General features: G+C 41.8%; 1 protein-coding gene across 1 annotated transcript in view; it reads right to left on the reverse strand.

Moving 5' to 3' along the window:
* LHFPL3 (LHFPL tetraspan subfamily member 3) overlaps positions 1-23,923 on the reverse strand; it is a 538,755-nt gene that overhangs the window by 135,722 nt on the left and 379,110 nt on the right. Inside the window, exon 2 of the mRNA XM_057304381.1 lies at positions 19,765-20,001. Within this exon, the coding sequence (XP_057160364.1) occupies positions 19,765-20,001 (237 nt within the window). The remainder of the gene's footprint in view (positions 1-19,764; positions 20,002-23,923) is intronic.

The raw sequence follows: 23,923 nt of genomic DNA on the forward strand, positions 1-23,923 counted from the left end.
GAGGGGACCTGTTGCTAGCTCATATTATGTGGTAGTCAACTTTAGCTAAGAGAACAACGGACACATTATCAATCACAGTTTGGTTTCTGGCAGCATAGGGAAGCACCATTATTAGCTTAAGACAGACAGACAGACCGAACCCCGTTAAAGGCATCAAATCCAGTCTCTGTGGCAGAGGTTCTCAAAGTGATTCCTGGACCAGCAGCATCGGCATCTCCTAGGAACTTGGAGGCCCCACCTTGACTTGCTGAATCAAAGACTCTGGGTGCGGGGCCCAACAGCCAGTGTTTTAATAAGACCTCCAGAGGATTTGGAAGGTCCCCGGTTTAAGAAGCACCTGCTATGCAGGGATGCCTGAGCAGGAACATGATGGAGTGGAAGGGCCAGCCTGAATCCCTACCCCCCTTTGCCAGTGCTGGCTGTGTGACCTTGGCAAGTCCTTGGCCTCCCTGAATCTTGATATTCTCTTCTACAAAATGAGGACCATTTCCTCTCCTCACAGACGTGTTGTAGAGCAAATGAGGTGACCTAAGTCCCTGCTTTTACAGGACCTTAGAAAACAAGGGTTCTTCTCCTCTTCCCTTCCTGAAGCTGGGAAATCGAGCCAGTAAGATTCCATCAGTATTTGTGGAAAATTTAGAGAATTTTCACATGGACATTTCTCAGTGCAAGTCAGACATCTTGTATTAAGCTAGCTGTCTGCGGCTGAGGCCTGGGCTGTCCTATACAGGAGCCACTGGTTGCGTGTGGCCACTGAGCACTTGAAATGTGGCTCATCTGAATTGAGACAAACTGCAGATTTAAAATACATGGCAGATTTTTAAGACTTAGTATGCAAAAAGCAAAATATAAAATGTATAATTTCTTCTATTGATTACATGTTAAATTGAAAGTTCAGATAAATATAGTCATAATTAATAAAACCAAGTTCACCTTTAAAAAAATTAAAATGTGGCCACAGATGGCAAGATCCTTGCAAACTTCAAGGATACCACACAGTATTATCACTGTAAAAAAAATAGGACAAGAACATGTAAACATGTGGCTCACGTGACATTTCTGTCATACCGTGTGGGTCTAGGCACCCCCAGATTCACTGCACTGACTCATGCCAGACCCAGGGAAAAGGGAAGAGTCTTCTGATAAAACCTGCTTGGTAGCTTCTTGGCTACAAAACCTCTGCTCTCTGTGGAATTATTCCTCACTATCATCTTTGCAGCATTTTGTAGCTGCAAAGGATTCCATCATCTTTTTATCCGTTACTCTTCATGACATAGCCTGTGAGGCAGGTCACTGCTGAATTAGGAGACTCTTTACACTGATCGTCATCTTTCAAAGGCCAGTGGACCCCCCTGTAGACACACCCCCTCTTGCAGACACACAGCTTCACCAGAGAACACACACCCTCAAGCAGCGGGGAAATGAGAACTCAAAGCAGAGGCTGTGCTGGGCACAAATGCAGATGTGGGGCTGGCTCCCACAACTTGGGCTTCTTGGTAACGCCCACGCCCAGGGTCCCCCATCCCACCCAGCATCACCCCTTCCCCCATACCACCATGTTTTTCTTACAGGCAGAATTTGGAGACTTTCAGACATTTTTAAAAAGTCAGTTTTCAGGAAATGAGAGTTTCTTAAGCATCAGCCCACTCCATCTTCCCTTAACAAAAGACAGCAAAAAGCAATTCCCTCAGATGTCTACTTGTCCTCGGTTCGATTTAAAAATCAGCTTGGGAAATCATCTGTCAATCAAGCATATTACAGAGAGAAACATTCACGGAATTACCTGAGTTGAGATGTTTCAAATGACAATTTCATATCTGCACCTCTTAAATTATTCAAGACGACATAAGCCTGCTCTAATCTTTAAAAGAAGATACGAGGATTAAGGAAACTTGGCACTCTGTGTTTTAAATATTTAGTCTTATTTTAAGACCCAACTTTTACAGGAGACTGAGAACATTCTACTAATAGGAAGAAGCCCCTCGGTGTGTGTTCCTAGGACAGATTACGTGCATCTGTTTTTTAGCTTGTTTGGTTGATATTTTCCCTGTGGAAAGCAAACAATGACATGTGGAGTGGGCCAGGTGGTACAGACAAATGAATCTATGCCTGTAAGATTGCACGTGTAATATCTGATCACTCGTTCATTTCAGGTTTTTCATTTTGGATGGAGTGCACAAAGTTCCTAGTTACTTACGTTTCAATCAGTATTGAGCACCTGCTGATGCCAGGCCCCGAGGGTGCCAAACTGAGCAAGACACAGTCCTAGTAGCAAATGGACTCAAATAGAAATAAATGAGAATCCCCGCTACATAATCCATGACCACCATTTTATTGATTCTCATGTATTGGGCTCTTTGCTTTCTTTCTTTCTTCCTTTTTTTTCCCCCTTGCTTGCAGGGCGCCATCCTAGGTACCAGGCACTCAGTACAACAACATCATATTTTTAAAATATAAAAGGCACATTTAAATTTAATTTTGACAGCAGAGAAAGGGATATTTTACACACAGCAAAAAGTCTTTAGAGTCTGTCTTTGGTATGAATGCTTCTTTAAAGGTAAAACTATTGTGTTTATAATATAATCTGAACACACATTTTTGGTGTTTAAGCTGGTCTACCCCTACTCTGGGACCAAGGATTTATTTTTCTTTTAAAACCTGTGGATAATCCTCTATGTCATTAGAAACTGAAGTTTTGTATTTAGATTTTGTATACGCCAGACTGTAGCTGTTGATGTTAGTATGAACATCAACATTAGGCTACGATGGTAAATCTTTCAAACATGCAGGGTGATATACTGTTCCTTAAAGGTTAGGAAGAAACTTTACAGAAACTTGTAATTCAATCTCAGTCCTTAAACAAACGTCTCCACCTTTGCTCTGAATTCAAAAAGTCTCCCCCACTTTTTAAAAAAGATTTATTTGATTGAGAGAGAGAGAGAGAGAGTGAGCATGAGCAGGGGAGGGGCAGAGAGAGAGAGGGAGAGAGTCTTAAGCAGACTCCACACTGAGTGTGGTGCCGGATGTGGGGCTTGATCTCACAACCCTGAGATCACCACCTGAGCCAAAACCAAGAGTTGGACATTCAACCAACTGCACCACTGCAGACATCTTGAAAGTTTTCCGTTTTTAAAAACATTCTGAAACAGCACTATCGATCCAGTTGTCTACTTGTTTCAAGACAGATCTGGAGATCTTGACCCCCCGGCCCATAGGAAGACCTATCTATTCTTAGTTATGAACTGACAGTATTAAAATGAATACTGCACTAGTCACTGGGGCTTCCGCCATACTGTGGACAGGTATTTCCTGGTATGTGCGAGAGACCTTCTTAGGCCTGACGTTCAGTTGTCCTGCCTTTCCAGCTAGGCTGTGTCCCCTCTCTTGTCATGCGCAAGTATGTGGCTCCCTGTGTGGACTGCCTCAATAGCTCCAATTCTTCACCCCTCCTTGCTCTTTGTCTTATCATTTTGCTGTGCTTTCCTCCTGTGGGTGGGCAATAATTCCCCACCCTGGATGACTGACTTTGACCAATGGGATGTTAGAAGTTGGGACACAGAAGAGGCTTCAGAAGTCTTGCTGCTGTTGAACTTGGTTTCTCTGTGCCTCTGTCATCACCACCGGAAGGATATCCTAGCCTATTAGTTCCAGGAAGAGGATGAGAGATGTATGGAGCCGAAACACCCCAGACAAATCTAATCCAGATGCTCCAAACACCAGGTAATGCACAGACGTGTCAGGAATAATGCATGATGGTCTTAAGCCACTGATGATTTATACACAGCAATAATCAAATGGCATGTTCCCTGCTTTCTCATCTCCTCACCCCATACCCCAGGTCCTCCTCTTTTCTACTCCTTGGGCTTCTTTCGCACCTGATTTTGTCATCTGGGTGCAAAGAGTGGGACTTGCTCTGGTTCTTGGGAAGGAGGAGAGAAAATAGGGGGAGGAAACAGGGAGAAGAAGAGAATAAGGCCAACTATGAGATTCTCATGGGAAACATGGACAACTTAATCATCACCATCCTGTTCCTACCTCAATTCTCCCATCTCCTTTCTCTCTCCAGCTCCATTTCCTACCTTTTTTTTTTAAACCAATTTATTTATTTTACTTAGAAAGTGAGAGTGCAAGCAGGGGGAGGGAAAGAGAGAATTCCAAGCAGACTCTGTGCTAAGCACAGAACCTGACAGGGGGCTCGATCTCAGAACCCTGAGATCATGACCTGAGTTGAAATCAAGAGTCAGACGCTCAACTGACTGAGCCACCCAGGCACCCCCGCCCTTAAATCTTTATGTTCCCACAACCAGTCCTTGCAATAAGGCTGGAGTTCTATTATGAATACTCATTACATATATTAACACTGAGCTAAGTACATTACTTGGATTATATCTTTTAGACCTCACTATGCTGCCGTAAGATAGATAATATGATCTACATTTTATGTATGAAGCAGCCTAAGAGACATCAAATGATTTGCCCAAGATCCATAGCTAGTAAGCGGTAGAGCTGAAGTTGTAACCTTAGCAGTCCGATGACAGCCCACTCTTTATGTCTGCACTATTGCTTCGTCTAGGTGAATTCCCTTATCCTCATTTCCCATTCACTCTGCTCCCCCATTCACAGGCAACCAATATATCTGTATGTATGTAGGTAGGTAGGTAGGTATGTATGTATGTATGTATGTATGTATGTATGTATCTATCTATCTATCTATCTATCTATCTATCTATCTATCTATCTTAAAGTAAGCTCCACGCCCAAAGTGGGGGTCGTGAACTCACAACCCTGAGATCAGGGTCTACTGACTGAGCCAGCCAGGCGCCCCTAATGTATACGTTTTTATTTGAATACATTTTTGTACAATGTGGATAGGTGTTTGGTATGTGCTAATTTCAATCTACATAAATGATATTTTATTACCTATCTTATCTGTTTCCTTTTTTCATTAAATGTTGCTACGTGTTCATCTAATCTCTTGTCTCTGACCTGCCACGTAATGGTATGGTTTTCACTCACCCCAAATTATTCATCCCTGCATAATGAACATCCAGATTTTCTGCAACTTCCCATCACAAAGAACACTTTAGGAAACATCCTTAGACACAGTCCCTTAGGACCCTAGTGAGAAACTCCTGGGTATAAATCCAGGAGGAGAACTGTTCGTGTCACAGGGTATGTTTAACAGTTGGACTAGATTGCTCTCTAGAACAGTTGCTTCAGTCCACATTCCCACAACAATGCATGGAAGCAAATCCGCACCTGTTATCTTATTTAAATACTGTGAGCTTAAAAGGTCTAAGTTGACAACTCATTGCTGTTTTTTTTTTTAAGATTTTATTTATTTATTAGAGAGAAAGAGAGAGAGAGAGAGAGAGAGGCAGAGAACGTGAATGGAGGGGAGAGGGAGAGGGAGAAGCAGACTCTCTGCCCAATGCTGGGCTCAATGCCGGGGTCCTGGGATCATGACCTGAGCCTAAGGCAGATCCTTAACTGACTGAGCCACCAGATGCCCCTCACTGCTGTTTTAATTTGCATTTTTCTAATTACCAACGATTTGGGACATTTCTTCATATGCTAGTTCAGTTTTTGAGCTTCCTCTTTTACAAATTGTCTATTCATTATCTTTGCTCATTTTGTAAGTGATTTTAATTTCTTCTTATTAATTTGGAGGAATTCCTTAGTTTAGATACTCATTGGCTTGAACTATTTCAAACAACTTCTCCCAATCTGTTACCTAGTTTTTGTCTTTGTTGTCTTTCATGAACAGAAGTCTTATTTTTTAAAAATTCTATTTATTTGAGAGAGAGAAGAGAGTATGCATGGGGGAGGGGCAGAAGGAGAGGGAGAAGCAGACTCCCCACTGAGCAGGGAGCCCGATGCAGAGCTCAATCCCAGCACCCCGAGATCACCACCTGAGCCGAAGGAGATGCCCAACCAGCTGAGACACCAAGGCGCCCCCAGAAGTCCTATTTTGATGTAATTCAATTAATATGTATTTTTTACCTTAATGCCTGTCCTTCGAAGTTTTGTTAGAAAATCCTACCATACCTCCAGTTCTCAAAGATTTTTAAAAAATATTTTTGTCTACTAACTTATGGGTTTACATTTCTCTTGCTTCCTTTTAAAATATGATTGCTAAAATAACCTTAGTCCTATAACATTATGAATGAAATGAGTTTTGAAGGGCAGGTCCAAGAATTTGGTGCGTACATCAATTCCTTCTATGAGAAAATAATGTGATCGGAGTTCCAAAACACCAATCTAGAAGTAAACTTTTGGAATAGAGCCTATTTACACATGGAAGATTGCCAGGATATTCATAAAAGGAACTCTAAAGCAAGGATGCTGGTCTGGCTATGGTCACTGGGCTCTGTATTATTACATTATAATTTTAATGTTAATATGATTACAAATGATTTAGAGCAGTGTCGCTTAAGGTGTGGTCCTCAAATCAAGTGCGTCACATGTACTTAAATGTGCTTATTAAAAATAAAGATTCCAATGGTCAAAGCCCAGAGAATGTACAACACAAAGGATGAACCCTAACGTCAACTATGGACTTCAGGGTCAACGTTGGTTCACTGACTATAACAAATGGGCCACACTGATGTGGGATGTTGATGGCAGGGGTGGTTGTGTGTACAGGGAAAGAGGTATGTGAGAACTCTCTGCACTTTCCCTCAATTTTGCTGTAAACCTAAAACTAATTTTAAAAAATAAAGTTAATTAATAGAAGATTCCAGATGCCAGAATTTCATTTCATTGAAAATAAGCATCCCAGGTAACTTCATTCCATTCAAAATAAACATTCCAGGTAAATATTGTGCTCATAGAAGTTTGACAGTTACTATCAGAGAGTTATTATTCAAATAATAATAATGACAAGGCTTGCCGTCAGTGTTACGTAGTGGGTGTGAGTGAACTGCTGAGGGAAGGGATCATGTCAGAGAGCAGGAGACAACAGCCAGAGAAAAATGGATTTTTTTGCATAATGAGGGAAGAATCTTACAATTTATTTTAACTCCAAACAAAAATTTTATTACTTACGTTGGTTTGATATGTAGACTTTATTTGCTGTATTTATAGTGAGGGAAATAAAGACATATTTGGACCCAAACACAGGGAACTGCCAGCCTCCTGGCACTACATTTTTATCGCCCTGTGAAAGAACAGAAGTGATCATATTCTACTTTTGGGGGATGTTGGAGAATATGGCCGGAATCCCTTTCCCTCCATCCCTTCTGAAAAATACCATACACAGACATTTTAAGGGCAATAGGGTATTTGTCCTTCATCTGTCCAGCAGTGCAGTGATGGAGTAATTCTTAGCCAGGTTGAAAATAAGTAACACTGTAAGGAGCAAGTCACATTTCCATCAGGGAATCACCGGCTCTCCTTGGTAACTGTCACTGAATGCACACAGCCAGCTGCAGTGTGAGCTTGCTGGGCAGCGAATGTAAACGGAGACGCCTCCCCTCGCCAACTCATCCCAAGATACAGGCTTATGTAGGCAGGTGACACGCAAACCCCCAACCAAGCAAACAATCAACCGTCATCAGACTTCATAAAAACATTCATAAAGCTACCAGATGACGAAATCATATTTAAGCACGTGGAGGCAGCAATTCTAGATGTTAGTAAGGCCTTCATTAAGACAACACAGGGTTGCAGGAACAAAGGGCAGGGGGAGGTGGTTAGGGCATGTGCTCGGCATCACAGAAACATGGCGCATAATAAGCACAACGTATGTGTCTGTCAAGTAAAAGCAAAACTCTGAAAAGAACAACAGCTGATATGTGCCAGAGATTGTGACAGTTTACATGCATTACCTTATTTGCACAAAATCTCTACAAGGCAGTTTCTAGGAATGTCCTTACAGTGGGGACACTGAGGCTTAGAGAGGTTTGCCCACGTTCGCAGAGCTAGCGGTGGCACTGATCAATTTCCCGGGGCTGGCAGAGAGCTCTTTCTCTAAAAAAGGCAGCAATGGGACTCTATCAGCAATGATCATTTAGCCCATTACAGAGTGAAACCCACTGATTTCTAACGATAATAATTCAAACTGATGAGATGCTCTTTACTTTCCCTTTCTGGGCCTTGCTTCTTTATCTGTAAAAGGAGGGTATTGGGTGAACCCATTGGTCCTCAACCCCAGCTGCGTGTTAGAATCTTCTGGGGGAGTTTTCATACCGGGACCCACCTCATGCCAAGTGAATTAGCACCTCTGGGGTGGGACCCAAGCACTGGAACACTCTTCAGATCTCTCTAGATGGTTCTACAGAACCACACACGATTTCCGGTTCTACATGGCCTCCCGCTGTGATTGTATTCCAATGTTCCTTTAGCTTGATCCCCAGCAAAGATCCCCAATAGGTCATTATCATCCCACATCAGAAGATATTAAGTCTGCCACTCAGTTGACTAAACAAACAAACAAAAAAACCCAAAACACCCAGTTGCTTCCAGTTATGGAATGACTGTCATGGGACTAGAAGGTACAGCATAGGGAATCGAGTCAGAGGTAATGTAATAGCATGTATGGTGGGATGGCTCATAGCTGCGCTTGCGGTGAGCGTAGCATAAAGTACAGACTTATCAGATCACTACGCTGTACACCCGAAACTGTGTGTCACCGTGTGTCAACCCCACTCTAAAAAAAAAAAAAAATCCACAAGAATATAAGAGACAGAAAACAAAACAAAACAAAACAAACAGCTGCTCATGCTTTTAGAAAATTTTCCTAAAAAAGGGACTTGGAGAGAGCTTCATTGATTTACAAGTGATCTTTGCACTCCCCTTATCAAGGTCAGGAAAAGTTTTTTTTTCTTTTTTATTTGTGTGGGCGAACGAGAAACAAAGCACCCAGAGAGCAAACAATTGCATTTCTCCTCCCTGAATGATCAGAGGACTTCTGGTTCGTTTTGTACGTGGACACTGAAAGGTCGGCCTCCTGTGAGGAACTATCAGGTCAACAGGTAGAGGAGGTTGCTTGTGTGACTTCTGGGCTTGTCACCTTCTCTGGAGCAAGGGATAGCTGCTTTTCTTTGCAGAAGCGGCCCCTTTATGAGGGCTGCAGCCTCACCTGGGCCGTCTCCAGCCGCCCCTGCCCGCGCTTCCCGCCAGCCCGCCTAGTGGCTCTGTCAGAACATTCGTCGGGGGGGGCTGACTCTAACCCCACAGCTGCTTTCTCCCTGGTTGACCTCTGCCTTCCAGATCCCTTGACAGCGTCTTCACTCTCATGCTGTGGGCTCTGACAGCATGTGGACTTGCAGAGAGCATGGCAGGGTACCTGCCAGAATTCACACTTCGCATCATCAAAGGGGACATGGTCAAGCTAAGTTAGGGAGATGGTATCTTCTCAGCCAAACTGATTTTCCTCCCCACGAAATGTGAGGCGTGCAGTAAAGCAGGAAGAAAACATTAGCCAGGTGTATAAATAGAGCCCCTGCCGAGCGTCCGTGGGCTGATGGCTGGAAAGCCACAGGGTTCCAGAGGGATCGTGTTGGCTGTTAGGAGGGACTTCTCCCCAAAGCCATTTCTGGAGTTGAGATTTTAAATAGGCTGCTCTAAAATGAATGCTTTAGCAAGAAAACTTCCCATCTCTCCTATCTTTCTTGTCCCTGCTTCACATCCATCCTATTTTTCATGTCTTCATAGTTGTGTCTTCCTTTGTTTATTTAATACTAATAGACCCTTGAATGTTTTTCCAAGGCTGATTTTTTAAAGCCTCTCCATGGATGAAACCTTATACGTCAAATTGTCCTCGGGAAACAGTTTCTGCTTATCACAGGCATCATCTTTCTCTGGTGCTGGAGTAAGCCCGCTGTCAGGGAGTGGCATTCACTCAGACAGAGGCGGCAACAACACAGTGAAGCCACAGATACCAGAATAGGATAGGGCTACAGAAACATAACCTCATACCTAACACTAAATGTCCTCCCTAATGGGGAGACTGTGGCAAAGCCTCTCCCACTCACTTTTGAACTCCCAGTGTCTATCGCTAGGCCGGACGTGCATGAGGCGTACGATAAGGGTCTGGTGAGTTGAATGCCACAGTTTTGACCATTGCTTGGCACAAAATTCACAGGACATTTTTGCGGATGTTGAAACAAGGCTGAAAGAGGTGTACTGATTGGTCTAAAGCGGCAGAGTTACAGTATATTGTTCTAACATACTACTCTGTGATTCTTTTAAAACATGTATCTGTGCGTAACATGTAGGCAAATTTATTTCCTTTGCAATCAATAAAGTAAGGGACAAACTACTTCCTGTACAGAAGTGGGGACATTCACTAAATATTTACACAGTTTTTTTCACCAAATCGAGTCAATAAAAATAAGTGCTTAAATTTATTAAGCACTTAGTATGTCCCAGGATCTACGACACCAGAAACAACAGATAAATAAGACATAGCCCTTGCTTTTAAGACTCAGAGTAAAAAATGAAATTTGTAGGGTTTGGGGAGTCCTATGTTTTGTGAGGCATTACAGAGGCAATACCTATTTGGCAAGTAATCTTCACATTTATTTATCTCAGCAGAATTTTTCTTGGCGCTGTGTTCTTATCCACCGTGCCAGATGTTAAGAACAAGTATGTTTCTCCTTTCTGAGGGACAAGTGACAGGTTACATTTTCCCTGCGTTCTTTGACCTTACAATGGAATCACTGAACATGTAGCAAGAGTGTAAATGTCTGCTCTGCCAAAAGAAATTTTTATGTACCTTAAAAAACAAATCTGAGTAGGGAAGCTGAGACCCAAGGAGCTTCAACTAGAATGAAGTCAAGAACACTAACATTTCACTTGTACCTGTTCTTCTCTGATAAGGCATAAGGAAAAGAACCAGAGGCCTCAGGATGGATAGAAATAGAGGGGTTCACTGTTGGGAAGCTATCTAAACAGAAGGAAGATATACTACTTTTGGTATATTTATGCTGGAGAAAAAATTTTCAGAGGTATATTTGTGGTTCACAAGTGTAGGTTAATGGGCTTTAAACAACAGATTTGCCCTGAAATAAAAGTTTACTTTAATGAGCAAGTCTGTATTACAGGTTAAAATAAAAACAGCAAATTTAGAAAGAGACAATTGATCACTACTTAACTTCAAATATTGAGGTGCCTATCAAAGCTATCCAGAGTGTATAGATATGAAATTAGAACCAGTCTTATAAAAGAAAAAAGAATTTGCCGCAGATCTATAATTTAGAAAAAAAAATCCTTAAGCCTGGGCTGTGTCTCTGAGGGTCATGATTCTCCCTGTTTTCAACTCTTATAATGTTATTGTTAAAAGGGAGAAGACGAGGGATGGGAAGGCAAAGCTGGCTTTAACCTAATCATAAGGCTTCATTTAAAGTCATGCCAGAATGTTGACTGAAAATTTATTGGTAGGGTTAAATCTTAGACATCATGACTCTGTTATATATAAGGTTTCTTTATTTTTTACTCCCTCCCCTCCTTCCTTCCTTTCTTCAAGCTGATTTAATATTTACCCAGAGGTCCTTTCTCAGGCATGGAAAAGATCATTGAGACATCAAAATCACTTTGTCTTTTGGGGTAGAACGGCTAATGATGGAGCATTCAAAGTCAGGACTACGTTTGCCCTCTGAGTCATAAACCACTTCTGCCTGCAAGTCCACTAACTGGGGAAAGCTGAGAGGAACATACTGATTTTGAGGGTATCATCTGAGGTTGGGTGCTGGTCAAAGAGGGAACTCACTCCTCCAGCACACTATGGTACACTTATGACCTCAGCATGTATTTGTCGAATGGACTGGAGTCAATCTTGCAAGCTCAGATGTTCTCCAAATTACCATTAGGCATGGAGTGTAAACTGAAGGAGACAATCTCCAGCAACACATTCATGAGTGACTCCTATAGAATTCTTTTCCTTCCACCACACCTCTGGATGTCTTGTCTCTCCTCTTCTCACCAGGGGTGGCACCCTACGCTGGTGTCTTGGGTGGGTAGTGGACAACAGTGACAACACAGAGGTCTCCAGATGCCCCACAAGACATGGGGAACTAGGCTGTTTGGCCAACGTGCAACTTTAGCCATTACAGACATGATAAGTGTTTCGAAACAAGTCAATATAAAGTATAAGAGGGAATAGCAATGGGTGGTCATTACAAGGAGGTGTATTTCAACTTTACCAAAACCACAACTTTCTAAGGTGAAGATCTATGCACCAATGGAATGAGCTCATGAGAGAGAGATCGGAATCGATGAGTTCTTTCATTCAATAATTCACTCCCACAGCACATAGTTACTGAAGCCCCACAGATGCCAGGCACGTTTCCAGGCACCAGGGATACAGTAGTGAACAAGACACAAAAATCCCTGCCCTTGTTGAGCTTTTCTGGGGGCAGACAATTCACAAGAAAAAGAGGTAAACCATTTGGTGGGTCAGATGGACTACACGTTTATGTGAAATTTTAGAGAGGTTGGCCAGGGAACGCCTCATTGAGAAGGTGGTGTTTGGGTAAAACCTGAAGATGAATGAGCAAGCTGTAGGATTTCGAGGAAGAGCATCTCAGGCAGACAGGACAGCAAACACAAAGGCCCTGAGATGGGACTGTCCCATCTCAGTGTTTGAGAAACAACAGAGAAGTTGGTGTGTCCAGAGCAGAGGACATGAGGGGAAAAGACAGAGAGGAGGTCAGAGTGCAAAGATGGAGGCAGATGGGCATGGTCTCGTGGACTGTACTGAAGGATTCTGGCTTCTACACTGACTGAGATCATCCCATCACTGGAGGGTGCTGAGCTGAGGACTGGCCCATTCTGACTTACCCTTTAACAGCATCATGTGGCTGCTCTATTGAGATGTGACTGAAAGGGTGCACGGGTGGAACTGTGAAACCACATAGGAGGGTCTTAAAATGACTGCTGAAACAAGATGGCAGCCATGGAGGAGTGGGGGGGCTTGAGAAGTCGGAGGATTCTGGCTATATTTTGAAGGTAGAATGGACATGATTTTTAGATTGGTTAAATGTGAGCTGTGAGAGAAAGAGAAGAGTCCAGAATGACTGAAGTTTTGGCCTGAGCAGCTGGAAGGATAAGGCGGTCATTAACCGAGATGGGGAAGAATGTATGAGGTGGCAGCTTTGGGAGGAAAGAAACATCAGGAGCTCAGTTGTGGAAATATTAAGTTTGATATGCTAAGTAGATATTCAGAAAGGGTATCAAGTAGACAGTTGAGTATGGGAGACCAGAGTTCAGTGGAGAAGTCCAGGTGGATTAAACCTGGGGGTCATTAGCATGATGACCCCCTTCAAGCCATGGCACCCAATAAGATAACCTATAGAGTGAGCACAGGTAGAAAGAGCGGAGAGGTGGGGAGGAAGCCCCTTAGGAAACTCCGCAGAAAGAGTCCAGAGAGGCAGACGGGAATCTGGGCAAGGGCGGCTATTGCAAGCTGATGAAGGAGTAGCAAGATGGCTCACTTCGGTTGACTGTGAAGAGGTAATATAAGAACTATGACCACAAAGTTCAACACTAACCCCACCGGGAAACAGGGGGTTCACTATGGCCTTCTTAAAGATACAGTTCAAAGAGCTTAATACTCTTTGCAGGGGCTTCCTGATCTTCCTCACTAGGTTTTCATAAAGTTACATGGTCAAGTGAGAGGATCAATTTTAAAGGCTATTTCTCATTTGAGATCAAACAACATGCTACTGAACAATCAGTGGGTCACACAAGAAATCAGAAGAGAAATGAAAAAAATACCTTGAGACAAATGACAATGGAAATGCCATATACCAACATGGGAATAGTCTATTCTCAAGTAGATTAGATTTTTGTTTAACATGATCTAAAGGCTACCAAATGAAAATGAGACTAAACTCTTTACTTGTACAGGGCTCCTTGGTCAAGTTGAAAGCAACAGAATCAGAATATTTTAGGAAATGATTCCAGGGGCACCTGGGTGGCTCAGTTGGTTAAGCGTCTGCCTTGGGCTCAGGTCATGATCCCAGGGTCTTGGGATCGAACCCCACATCGGGCTCCCTGCTCAGCGGAGAGTCTGCTTCTCCCTCTTCCCTCTGCTTGTGCACTTTCTAATAAATAAAATCTTTAAAAAAAATGATTCCATCATCTTGTATGGTAGAAAAACATGACTAGTTTGGGAACCCTGCATTCATTCCTTCCCAACTATGGAAGTTTAGATAAAGTATTTAACTTTTCTGAGCCTCAGTTTCTGATGTGTAAAAGTAGGATGATGATAGCTATCTCACAGGATTCTTGCAAGATCAAATAAGATGCCATACAGGACAAATGATTAGTAATGAGTAAAGCTTACATAGATATTATCAACTATAAATTGTGTCCACATACATGCTTTCACTGGATTCTACCAATCCTACGGAGGACGAAGACCTGGGTATTACTATTCTCATTTTAAAGAAGGTAAAACTGAAGTTCTGGGTTATTAGGGATTTGCTCAAAGTCCTAATGACCCTTTGTGCTGAAGTTGAGACCAAAAACAAAGTTCTTCTCTCTGATCGGGGCTCTGTTCACTGTCAAGGTGTCCACATGGGCACCGCATAACATGGGAATTAGTGAGGCTAGGAGGTGCTTCTGCCCTGGGCCAGTTTCTAAATCTGACTCCTTCCTCCTGGTGGTATAAATGATGGGGGTGTGGCAATGCTGTTTGAGGAGATACACCCTGGGCGTCCTACACAACCTTCCCCTTGACCTTCATCTTTCCCTTCTCTTAGTTACCCTTACGTTGCAAGGAAGTTCCTAAGAGCCCTTGATGTAGTCACTGCTCTGAGGGCAGGAGCTCTTACTGCCCTTGGGGCATCTTTAAAGAATAACTCTGAAGGTGTCCCCATAATTAGAATATTTTGGAGCTGGAAGAAAACTCATTTAGACAAGCTGGCATTTTATAGAGGAGGAAGCTTCCTTCTGGAAATATTGAGATCTGGGGGGCAGGGCTCTCAGGTCATGTCAGAGACAACACTAGCTCCAGGCAGCCCACGTTCTTTCCACCCCCCCCCATGCTGCCACTCACAGTGTGGCTGTGGCGTGGCATGCCGTGGCACCTTAAATCAAAATTCCAAAGGATTTCTCAATTAGTTATTTGAGTAAAATGAATTTAACTCCACCTATTATAGCATTAAAAAGAGCTTAAGCCACTTAATAAATGGTAGCTAGAGTCACCTCTTAATGGATAATCCTGTTTTCTCCTTTGCAGTTTAAGTGCTAGAAGACAGAGTGACTTTAAAACTGCTCATGAGAGGACCCAATTATCTGATCAGCAATTCCAAAGAACATATGCACAAACGCAGAAGCATACCTCTTTATGAATGGTGTCTGACAAGGAAAGAGATATTTGTGGCACAGGAGTTCTGGAAAATGTAATTATTTATCCTTTCACAATTAATGAAAGCAATTGAAAATGAAGCTTTCATTTCAAATCCTTTTTATCTGGATGAAACTTTAATTTTACATAATTAAATTGACTTCACAGTTCAGTGTGTTAAAATATGCAATTAAGCAGCATATCAAGGTGAAATGCCTCCTGTTGTTGGCTCATTGAGAACTCACACTGCTGAGCTCCGAAACAAGAATGAACACCTGCCTACCTGCTCTTATCCCAGAGCCAGGGGCGGCACAGAGCCTGCAGGGCTGGCTTCCCAAATGCACAGTCGAATTTTCTCACACGTGCCAACTCCTGTGCAAGCTTGTTGGATATTTAAATAGTTTTCACTTCCCTTTGTTTTTTCAGCGGAGTTTTTATTTTTTTTATATGAGAAAATATTGTGGGGCTTGGATGATGCAAACTAAATGACTAACTTTATCCCTTGCAGAAGTTCCTTCTAAGACAACCCTTGCATCTTCAAAGTTGCTGCCTTCAATTGGTTGGAATTCTGTTGAAACTCCCTTGTTCCAATTTTGCCATTTTACAATTTGTGACAAATTTCAGCGGAGACCTCTTTCAATTATTGTTGCACTCCTGGGAAACGCTTAAGAAATGTTGCAGGTGGTTTTGAAGGGAGATGTTCTAATGAGATTGGGGAAGAGTTCCCTGGAAATTTATCTTAACAGGCAGTGGTCTGTCTACGTAGAGAGCTCACCCGTGTACTTTTCCCTTGTATTCCCTTGGAATCGTACCTTTGTGATGGTTAATTTATGGCTCAGCAGCCTCCTATATTCCCTTAAGGAATCTGTGAGTGGAGTACAGCTCAAAAATTAGAATGGAGTTCCTTTCTGTTTCCATATAGTGTAGGATTTATGTAACAGCGATTCTTGTTTTATCCATTGGAGAGGGTGTGAGGCAGGACTGATGGATCTACGCAGTATCCTTACTGTAGTGACACGGGGCACACGTGAACCCATTTGGTGGCTTTTCCAGGCACACAGAGAAGTGTGTTGTTAGATTAATTATAAAAGCCACAAAATGACAGTATGATCCTATCATGAGATTCCTCAGGACAAACTTCTGGGAACTGGGGGCATACGCTCTACCTCCAGGTATAGTCTCTCTAACGCTCCTGCTGTTATAGGATGTAGGTTGTTAGCATGGTCAGCAGACCATACAATGAGAAGATTGTAAAAGGTGTTGTAGTGTGTGCAGTAATGTAATGTATATCAGAACAGACGAATGTTTTACTCTTTTGAGCCAAGACTGGAGACATGGTATTGTCTGCTTCCAGGATACCACAAGCAACGTAGAATTAGTAAATTCCTCTAAAATTCTGTGAGCTAGATTGGCCTCTGTCTCATTGCACTGCTCTGAAAACCAAAGGAAGCCTTGGCTACCAAGGGATAGAAAAAGAATAGGCAAAATAATAGTTTCAATAAGTGAAAAGTGATATCGATGCACCCCTACAAATTGTAAAAGTACCTATTTAAATATAATCAATTTCGTATTCACAAATTATATCCACTTATCAGATCTCTCCTCCCTTAGGATTTGTAGAAAGTAACAGCGATAGTAGTTCTGGTTCTTGCGCCGCACTTGAAAGCAATTAAACTACTGTTTAGTGAAACTGTTCGTACACAAACACACAAGATCACTGACTGGTCCTCTCCCAAACAATCCAACTTTGGAAGTCTCAACACTGAACCAAATGTTTAAATAATACCAAACCATAAAAGCTATTTTGTAGAGCTACTACAAGTCTTGTACCATTTCTCAGAAACATGTAGGTTTGATTACATTTTCTGGTCTGATTTTATACAGACCCTGTCGCAGGAGGCTCTGAAATGTCTATACAACAGAGCGGCTGATACATTCTCAGAATTCAGAGGAAAGAATTTCGACTGTGAAATGAAAATGTGGTATGACTGAAATGTTCCTCAGCACGGCCTGATGCTCTTTGCTACTTCACTGGATCTGATCTGATACAGATGAATTGCTACTGAGTTGGGCCCTTCGGAACCAGATGGAAGGAACTACAGACTCATGCAAGGGTGATACAAACAAATGAAGATGATGAACACAGAAAAATCACACACAGATAGTCCCCAGACCTTACACTGGCCTCTTTAAAAAAAAAAAAAAAATTATTTGAGAGCGAGACCGAGAGAGAGTGGGGGAGGAGCAGAGTGAGAGGGACAAGCAGACTCCTTGCTGAGCATGGAGTCTGATATGGGGCTTGATCCCATGACCCTGAGATCATAACCTGAGCCAAAATCCAGAGTTGGATGCTTAACAGACTGAGCCACCCAGGTGCCCCTATGCTGGCTTCTTTTGACTTCCTTTCCCATCAACACTTTTAACCAGGTGTTGGAATGGAAAATGCTTTTTAAAATGAAAACCTCAGCCAAAGGGATCAGACATCACCATGTAACTGAATCCAGTGGAAGACAAGACCCACTTTGGAAACTGTTGGGGGTTATCCTCTAATCCTAGCCGTTTCTTTCTGAGGCATGAATTCAGAATTGCTGTCACTCTTATACGTGGACAGAAGTTAGAATTCTCCATTGCAAAGTAAAAAATGTTCCCGGTTTTGTTATTTTTCAAAAATTTTTCTGAACTTCCTTATTTGGGGTCAAAGGATGTCTGAAAAGTTAAGCGTTCTCAGTATAACTTTAAATTGTACAGAGAATAAACAGCACTCTGGTCCATTATTAGGTGGTGGTAGAAATCAACCATCTGCAGAACTAAGTGGTGTGTTCTTGAATTCATTCCTTAGGGGGAAGTAATTTATTCTGCTATTGAGCTATTCTTATTAACTTTGAAGTGAAGCTAACTGGACAGAGACCTGTGTACATCCACCAGATTACAGAGACTGGACTAGGGTTCCAAATGAATGAGCGCAGGTGAAAGCACTTTAAATCTGTAACAGGCTTTAAAAAGCATAATGATTATCTTCCTATCATTTTTTTTTTTTATCTAGAAAGTACAACTGTGAGAGGGAAGTAATTATGTTTTTAGAAAGCACTACTCCCTTGTGAAAGGTTTTTGTGTTTAGAATTTTTTTTTAATTTTTAGAATTTATTTATTTTAGAGAGAGAGAGCACACGCACACATGTGGGTAGGAACAGAGGGGGAAGGAGAGGGACAAGCAGACTCCACGCTGTGCGAAGAGCCTGGCATGGGGCTCGATGCCACGACCCTGAGACAGAATCAAGTCAGATGTTCAACCGACTGAGTCACCCAGCTGCCCCATGTTTAGAATATTTTTGATGGAACTGAGTAAACTAGTATGTATTTTGTCCATAAATCAGGAAGATAAAGAGCTCGAGGATGACTGTGCTTTCCCAGACCTCTTGATTTTCTCTCTTTATAGTTCATAGTTTACAAGCATCAACAGCGACGGTCTAAATATAAAGCTTGCTACACTATCATTACATGTGACATTCCTGTAGACACTAATACATACTTCTATTTGAGGCCTGTTGAAGCAGCAAAGAGTTTTTGAAGTTAGCAACTACTTGAAATAGTAAGCTACATTTCCTAATTCAAGGATGGATTTAGTTTGCAATTAGAAATAAAAACGAGAAGCAGGACTACGCAATTGAAGGTGCTGACATAAGTCCAAAGTATTAAAGTTAAAAATAACAAAGACAAAAACAGTGAAATAAATCTAAGTCTGCAACAGACAGAGATGATGAAATTCCATCCCCAACCACTTGGCTTAAAAGTCTGGAAAGAAAATGGACATTCATCTTGAATAAGGATTTGCTACTTCTTTCTGGCATGCTGTAATAGTCTCATATCATTCAGTAGTCAATGTCCTATTTTTTATTCTAGTTTGTGTTTCAGAAGACATTCTCTTTTTGAAAAGAAATAGGAGGACTTTTCACCACCCAGATAGCACATTTAAAATTCAGTCAATTAGTTAACTGTTGAAACCCCTAACTGTAACTTTTTAGGGCCAATATGGTGTCTTCTCTCAGAGAGGAAGAGTTTGAATTCAAATAAAATGATTGCAAACAGTTTAATAAAGACATTTGTAGATGGCTTTATGAGCTCTCCCATGCATTTATTTCAACCTGGGAAACAGCAGAAAGCATGGAGAGGATATACTCTCTAACCAAGCAGACCAAAAAAAAAAAAAAGGCCATATCCTAGCCATTAACTTAGGGAGGGAAAAAGAAACTGGAAAAACGCATTTAAATCACAATCATGGACTCCAAGAGCCTTAGAAAGCTGAAGTGTGAAAATCCTACATTTTCACTGCGCAGACTTCTTGAGTTGAGTCTAGGGGGAAGTCTATGAACCAGACAGCATTGAAAGACGCAGCACGTTAGACCCACAAGGGAAGCGCTGTACTTGACGTGCTTGAGGCGCCAGGTAAGAGTTCCCCAAAGCCATCTTACCTTTGTTTTCTGCCTTCAGTTCCTCTGCCATCAAGCTGTCTTGTCGGTTACCAAGCACGAATGCCAGAAACGAGAGGATCAGAGCATCCAAAATCCCAATAATAGCCAGGATGTACGCCCAGCGGACCGAACAAGCCCCAAGAGTGTACTTGTCTGTCTTTTCTCCACACATCCGTTTTACTTCATCTGAATCCCAGCCATCAGGGAAAATCATACAGCCAAGCACAAGGCAGGCAGCTGAGAGAGAGAGAGAGAGAGGGAAAAAAAAAAAGTAGTTAACATAAATGTTATTTTAACAAATACTGCTGTGTGTCAAATCATTGCTTCAAATTCTTGACTTTTTTTAAAAAAAAAAGATTTTATTTGAGAGTGTGAGAGAGAGCAAGAGCAGGGGGGAGGGGCAGAGGGAGAAGGAGAAGCAGACTTCCCGCTGAGTAGGGAGCACGACTCGACTTGGGACTCGATCCTGGGACCCTGAGATCATGACTTGAGCTGAAGGCAGATTCCCACTGAGCCCCCCAGGCACCCCTCAAATTCTTGATTTAAAGAATAGCAAACCCTACCACTGTCCTACCCTGAGTATTTGTTTTTCCCCTCCCCTAGTTTACTTAAAAGCAGCCTAGCCCTGCAGCTCTGGGAACACTTTTGCTGCAAGCCTGAGCATTCTGAGAGAGGTTAATGTATGTTGATCTGTAAGAAAATACTAAAAATTTGAAATTTGGTGTGTATTTGTGGGAAGGCTTCCATTGCAAATAAATCATAAGGAATCACAACACTGCAGAATGACAATTCAACACTGGCTTTGAAGAGTTCCATAGCAGCCAGAGAAGGGGTTAGGATAACATGGAAAATACCCAGTGTATATTGACTTGGACTCATAGTAAAAAAATAATTTCATACTGGAACCTCTTTACACACACACACACACACACACACACACACACACACACTGAAAGGTTTCTTGAAACTATACTTAGCAGATGCAATGCACCCTGATATTTTCTTTTCTAATCTCTATTTCATTTTTAAAAAGGCTGAAAAACCCTGCAACATGGTGTGGTACCAGAATTTTTAATGGAAATTCAGGAATATAAGCAGAATACTTATATTCTGTCTCCCAAATATCACTATGGGAATCCTATGAACACTTTTTATAGAATATGTCACTTTGCAGATTACAGAAGATAAGTGGCCATTTGTTGCTATTCTCTTTATATTTAATTATTTAGGGGTAAAGGAGGATAGTTTTAGGTTATATAGGGCTTTCTGAACAGGTGTTTTCATTAATTCACTAATTCATTAATTACTCATTAATTCAACAGCTACATATTGATGATCTTCTATGGAGTGTCAGACACAGTTCTTGGCACTAGAAATATAGCAATCAAGAAGAGAGACATGGTTTATATATTTTAGTAGGGAAAGAGGCAAAAAAAAAATGAGTAACATGCAAATAAAATAGTTGGAAGTTGAACTACTAGGTAGGAAAGAAACAAAGGGCTCGGATAAAGAATAATAGTAAGGCCTTTTGAGGGGGTGATATTTAAGCTAAGGCCAGAAACACACAAGGCACCAGACCTGTGAAATTGGTGGGAAAGACGTTCCAGGCAACAGCATGTGCAAAGGCCCTGGGGTTGGAAAGAGGCCTGGGGTGTTTGCGGAGCAACCAGGAGATCTGTGATGGGATGGAGATCATGTTCAGGCTGCAAGGGAGGCAGGGGCTATGCCTCCAGGCAGGTTATGGTTTCCAGGGCATGCCACTTAAGACTCTGATGTCACAACCAACATAGAGTTGTGTGATGGTCAGGGCCAAAAAATTCCTGAAGCTGGCAAGCTGCAACCTCTTGAACAAGCCAGCAGTGGACACATGATTTCCTATTTTTTACAGGAGCATGACTCTACAGGCAGGTGTGGAGGACACAGAGGCCAAGAGGGGTGACACGTAGGAAGACTGCCTGGGAGAACTTGGATTTAGGGTCTCACATTATTTTATAGTATCTCTGCATAGGTAGTGGTCATGGACACTTCCCTACGTTACACCTCATTATGTCTCAGAAGGAACCCTAACTTCCCTTTGCCTTCAGTCCACCTCACTCTAATCCAGATCACATATGACTGCTGAGACCATCATGCTCCAAACCTTTGGAGGCTCCACCCCCTCGCCCCTCACTGATACTGAGGAATATGCAGATGTCTTAGGTATCCAAACGCTCCACGATCCAGCCCCCACTTACTTTCCCAGTCCCCCTCCCCTTTAGACTCTCCATTTCTCTTGGGTTGAGCCACACCTGACTCCCTGTCTATGCACCAAGTTTTGGGGTCATTCTCTTTTTTTCTTTTGCCTCGAGTATTTGCCGCATTGTCCCTAAATGGTCCACTCTTAAATATTTTTCAGTGATCAGGTGCAACCCCTCCACAAGGCAAGCCATCTCGAATTCTTCTTGACCTACAATACTGCCCTTCTCAGAACCCCTGTAGCTTCTGACTGTACCTACTTAGAGTCATTGTGGCTTTTTACATTTGTTATTTGTTTACAAGTATTTCAATTAACAGATTGTATGCTTTCTGAAGAAGGAAACTTCAGTAAGCCACCATAGTCCTAGCACCTAAAACAGTAACTTGTAGATAGCTGGCACTAACATACTTTTGAATGAGAAAGTAAAATGAATGAATAAATGAATTATAACACCTAAACAATATACTTCAACATATAGTTTATAGAACTCAATATCACAACTACCCAACATCACAAATTCAGTTAAAGATTCATCTTTAAAAGGGAAGATTCAACAGAGCCAATTTTGTTACAATCAGACAACAGATTACATGTACTCAGGAGAACACAATTAAAAAAAGTTGATGATTTCAAAATATTTCAAATTTCTACTCCTTCTGTTTCTCCTAGCACTGAATACCAACATGCTCTCCAAGGCCCTTCTCGCAATGATGATCTGTGTGTTTAAAAAAAAAAAGTTTGGTTTCCATAAGCAAAAATTAACTTTATTTGGGAAGCCACACAAAATGCTTGAATCCACACAGTTGAGAAAAATCTCTAAAAATTTTGTTACTTGGAAGCTTTTAAAAATATTCTAAATGCTTTTTTACACATTAAATGTTTATGTATGAGAAAATTACTTTCTTACACAGAAAAAATGAAAGCCAAGTATTTTTCCTTTATGAATGGAATCACTTGGAGAATGACACTATTATATTACTTATAACTCTAGCGAAACTTAATAGAAATCACCAAGTGACACAGGTTTGGGCAGGTTATTGGACGCTGCAGGACAACTTCACTGGAACAGGCTGTTTGTGCAATGGTGACATCAATAAACACATCTTTTCTCAAGGTCTTTTTACACTGAGCATAGACAACCTTTAAAGTTTCCATTTCTGGAAACTGAGTTATAAATTAGGATAAAAAGAGAGGCAGAATTAATCTGAAACTAAAACCACAGGAGAATGGGAGTGGTTCTATCATTGCTCCCTATCTTCAAAGGATAGGATTTCCTTAATCAAATTTTACGAGATAAATCTGAGAAGAGAGGGCATGCAATTGTGCTTTATTTTATGCAATGGGTATTTGGCTCAAAGTTACAAACACAGAATTTTGGAAATGCAATTCTTATTTGCGATAGGCTAAGGGAGCAGCTGTTCAGAGAAATCGGAGGATAAAACCTGGGCTGACAGGCTCGGGCTCCGGCCTCCTGAGAAAAATGTTTAGGTCTCCCCCCAGTAAGGATACTCCACACCAGGTGTCCTGTAGGCCACAGGGCGCTGGAATATATCCTGGATGCCTCACCCACTTCTTGCTGGCCTTCTCTTACAGTGAAACATTTGGTCTTCTTCTAATGTATCTGTTCTGAAAATCTGAATGGCTTTATAACAGAATAATAAAAATGAAGCTCAATTGCATTTAAAAGCTTTTAAAACTTTGTAAGTGAAATCTGTGATTAAAATCCTATTTTTAAAAAATATTTTATGTATTCATTTATTTGAGAAAGAGAGAGCGTGCATGTGCGAGCATGAACAGGGAAGGGAAGAGTAGAGGGAGAGGGACAAGTAGACTCTGCATTGAGGGCAGAGCCCGATGCAGGGCCAGATTCCAGGAGCCTGAGATCATGACCTGAGCCGAAACCAAAAGTCAGATGCTTAAATG

This window comes from Ursus arctos, unplaced genomic scaffold (assembly GCF_023065955.2).
Source record: "Ursus arctos isolate Adak ecotype North America unplaced genomic scaffold, UrsArc2.0 scaffold_3, whole genome shotgun sequence".
Classification (NCBI taxonomy): Eukaryota; Metazoa; Chordata; class Mammalia; order Carnivora; family Ursidae; genus Ursus; species Ursus arctos.